This window comes from Chrysochloris asiatica, unplaced genomic scaffold (assembly GCF_000296735.1).
Source record: "Chrysochloris asiatica unplaced genomic scaffold, ChrAsi1.0 scaffold00064, whole genome shotgun sequence".
Classification (NCBI taxonomy): Eukaryota; Metazoa; Chordata; class Mammalia; order Afrosoricida; family Chrysochloridae; genus Chrysochloris; species Chrysochloris asiatica.
The window spans coordinates 8280467-8283763 of record NW_006408582.1 but is presented as its reverse complement, the minus strand read 5'-3'; the positions used below and the strand labels follow the sequence as shown (position 1 = coordinate 8283763).

General features: G+C 40.4%; 1 protein-coding gene across 1 annotated transcript; it reads right to left on the bottom strand.

Annotated features, from left to right (window-relative positions):
- Positions 1–308: 308 nt before the first annotated feature.
- LOC102815724 (60S ribosomal protein L23a-like) lies at positions 309–1977 on the bottom strand. Its single transcript, XM_006864438.1, has 3 exons — positions 1756–1977; positions 1534–1668; positions 309–347 (listed from the first exon to the last, which is right to left on the bottom strand). The coding sequence occupies exons 1-3, from the start codon at positions 1975–1977 to the stop codon at positions 309–311; spliced, it is 396 nt and encodes a 131-aa protein (XP_006864500.1).
- Between the last annotated feature and the right edge of the window lie 1320 nt (positions 1978–3297).

Genomic DNA, 3297 nt, shown 5'->3' with positions numbered 1-3297 from the left:
AATTCCAACTTATAGTGGGCCTGTATAGTGTTTCCGAGGAGTGGCTGGTGTGTTTGAACTAAGGACCTTGAAGTGAGCAATCCAGTGCTTATGCTGCAGCGACAAGGCTCATAAAGAGACTGTTGTTGTTGCTGTTAAGTGCCATCGAGTCGGTTCCTACCCATAGTGACCGTGTATAGGGTTTCCGAGGAGTGACTGGTGAGCTTGAACCGCCGACCTTGCAGTTCAAACAGCTTTGCAGTCTGGCACATTAACCCACAGTGCCACACCAGGACTAGAGGCTGTTAAAATTGTGAATGAACAAAGATTCACTTATTCACAAAGCATTCTTCTATGTACCCATAATCCTCAAGCAAGAAAAAGGAAAAACAAAACAAAAAAGAACCCTTTAATTGCAAGAATAACTCTTATACTAGAACAAAGATTTTTTAAGTCAATGAAATTAAATACAATTATTTTGGCATTGATACAGATAACTTTATAAATATAATGATGAAATATAATTTAACAAGGATGAAAAAATAAATTTCCTTTGAGCTAAAAAAACAGCTCACTTACAAAATAATGATTGCTTTTTCTACTAAAGAATAGTAAAGAGTTGATCAAAATGATCTCATCAACTAACAGGTAAGATTATTTGAAAATGAAGCCAATAAATATCTCTGAAGTTGGCTTACACAGATCTCCTGAACTATAGAATAAGAAGGAGGATAGGGAAGAGCCTTTAGTCAGGCCTCACTGTAATGCATGTAACATTGACATGTAGAGATTATGTTGCTGACCTTACTAAAGGCACATAGCTCATGTGTCTAGCAGTGATGGCAGAGCCCCTGTGAGTCTAGTCAGGTTGGGCTGGTTCCTGAGGTGATGGGAACAGTGAAAGCCTCAATGCCACCCTCCCACAACTCTGAGAAAGGTAAAAGCCAGTGGATGAGAAGGAGAGCATTTCAGCTCTAATGGCAGTGTTGTCTAGAAGAACGAGGAGACTGAGTGAACCTCAGTCGGTCTATGATGTGTGAGAGGTCCGGCTCAGAGTACAACCTTTGGGTTTTAGTTTTGTCTCTATTGTTGTTGTTGTTAGGTGCCATCGAGTTGATACCGACCCATAGCAACCTTATGTACAGTAGAATGAAACACTGCCCGATCCTGAGCCAACCTCACTACTGTTGCCATGCTTGAGTCCATCGATGCTGCCACTTGGCCAATCCATTTCGTTGGGGGTCTTCCTCTTTTTCTCTGACCCTCCACCTTACCAAACATGCTATCCTTCTCCAGTGACTGTTCCCTCCATTGCTTTTTGTTTTTGTATTGAAAAAAAATATGTTTAGAATTAGCCAGCTGGACTCCATTTGTTGTTGTTGTTGTTGTTGTGAAATCGGTCCCGACCCATAGCGACCCTGTATAGGGTTTCCAAGGAGCAGCTGGTGAGCTTGAACTGCCGACCTTGCAGTTCAAACGGCTTTGCAGTCTGTCACATTAACTCACAGCGCCACACCAGGACTCTGTTTAGATGATCCCAATTTTGTTGGCAACATCCAAAGCATCATAGTCAGGAACCAGTGGAACATAGGCCTTCTCTTCTCCATCAGGCCTGAGGAAGGTGTTGACCTTGGCTACATCAATGTCACAGAGCTTCTTCACAGCCTGTGTGATTTGGTGCTTGTTGGCCTTGACATCCACAATGAACACAAGTGTGTTATTATCTTCAGTCTTCTTCATGGCTGACTCAGTAGTCAGAGGGAACTTGATGATGACATAGTGGTCAAGCTTGTTTCTCCTAGGAGTGCTCTTCCGAGGATATTTGGGGTGCCTCTGGAGCCTCAGAGTCTTGGGCTGCCGGAAAGTGAGTGACATGCGAATCTTCTTTTTGTGTGAGCTGTGGATGCCTTTCAGCACTGCCTTCTTGGCTTTCAATGCCTTTGTTTTGGCTACAGCTTTGGGAGGGACAGGGGCTTCCTTCTTTGCCTTCAGCGCCATCTTCGTAAAAAAAAAGGGCCTCTGTTGGTTCTTGTTTAAGTTCTGTTTTGTTGTTATTGTTGTTAATCTCATTCTTACATGTTTTTCTCACACCCTGTTACGTTTTTAAAGATGTCCTTTGTCTTCTCATCTTAGCTGGTATGGTGTGTGTGTTTATGACTTTTACCCCTATTCATTAGGGGCCAACCTTCCACCCAGGGCTGGTCAGTATAATGATAAAGAATACAGGTTCCTAATGCACGTCTGTTCAGACCATTTCCTTCTTTGACAAGTCAGTTCACTGCTCTGCTTTAATGGCTATATCTCTAAAATGGAAGGAAATAATACTACTTTTCTCATCAGGCTATGGTGAGTATTAAATGAAATCATACATGTGAAGTGCTTACCACACAGGCTCTGGCTCAATACACATTAGCTGTGTCTTTGTTGTTCCATTTTTAGGATGCCAAATATTTGTGTGATTTTCTTCTGAATCCTGAATGAGAAGATTTCAGAAGTGTGTTCTTCCTCTGACATTTCTAAAGTTGCCATATGTGCCTATCATGCTCCTGCATACAAACGGGATTTATGCACCAATGTGGGGTTTTTTATTTTGTTGTTGGTTTGGGGAGGTGTTTTTTTTTTTTGTTGTTGTTTTTTAGCAACATTGCACTAATAAAGAACAGAATAAAAAACATCTTTCATTATTCAAAGACTTAAATTTTATGAGCTTAAGATGAAAATTTCAAGCCAGGGCAATGCTAATCATAAAAATTAATTCATACCAACAGAAAGAGTTAATAAACCTAAATGCATGCAATGATTTACCAGGATTACACTGCACTTCAGAAACCAATTATACCCCATTCCTACATCTGGTAGACATGGCCCAGGTGCTCACATCAAATGAATAATGAGAGAATGTCACTTAGGCCCATCAATGTCTCCCACTGGGGCTCTTATAGCACGAAATTCAAGGAGAATAGCAGCCTAAAATCTTTGCAGCTGAAAAATCTCCTCAAAACATGTCTGAGTGAGAATAGTCAGTGGCATCTCTAGCAAATAAACAACTAAGAAAAAAAAAAAAAATGTGTTCTATGAATGGAATGCTGCTTAAAGACTGTGGATCAGCCCAATTAAAACATCAGTTGTACAACATTTGCTATGCACCTTGACAGAAAATGCAGCGCTGAATACTAATTGTGTAGTTTATTAAAATAAAATAAAAAAATTAAATCTCCAGGGCTTCAGTATTATGAAGAACTAGTGAATGAAATTGTCTATCCTCTGGGGACTCAGCAAATATATTACAAGGTCTGGCAATATTGAGCATTAAAAAGG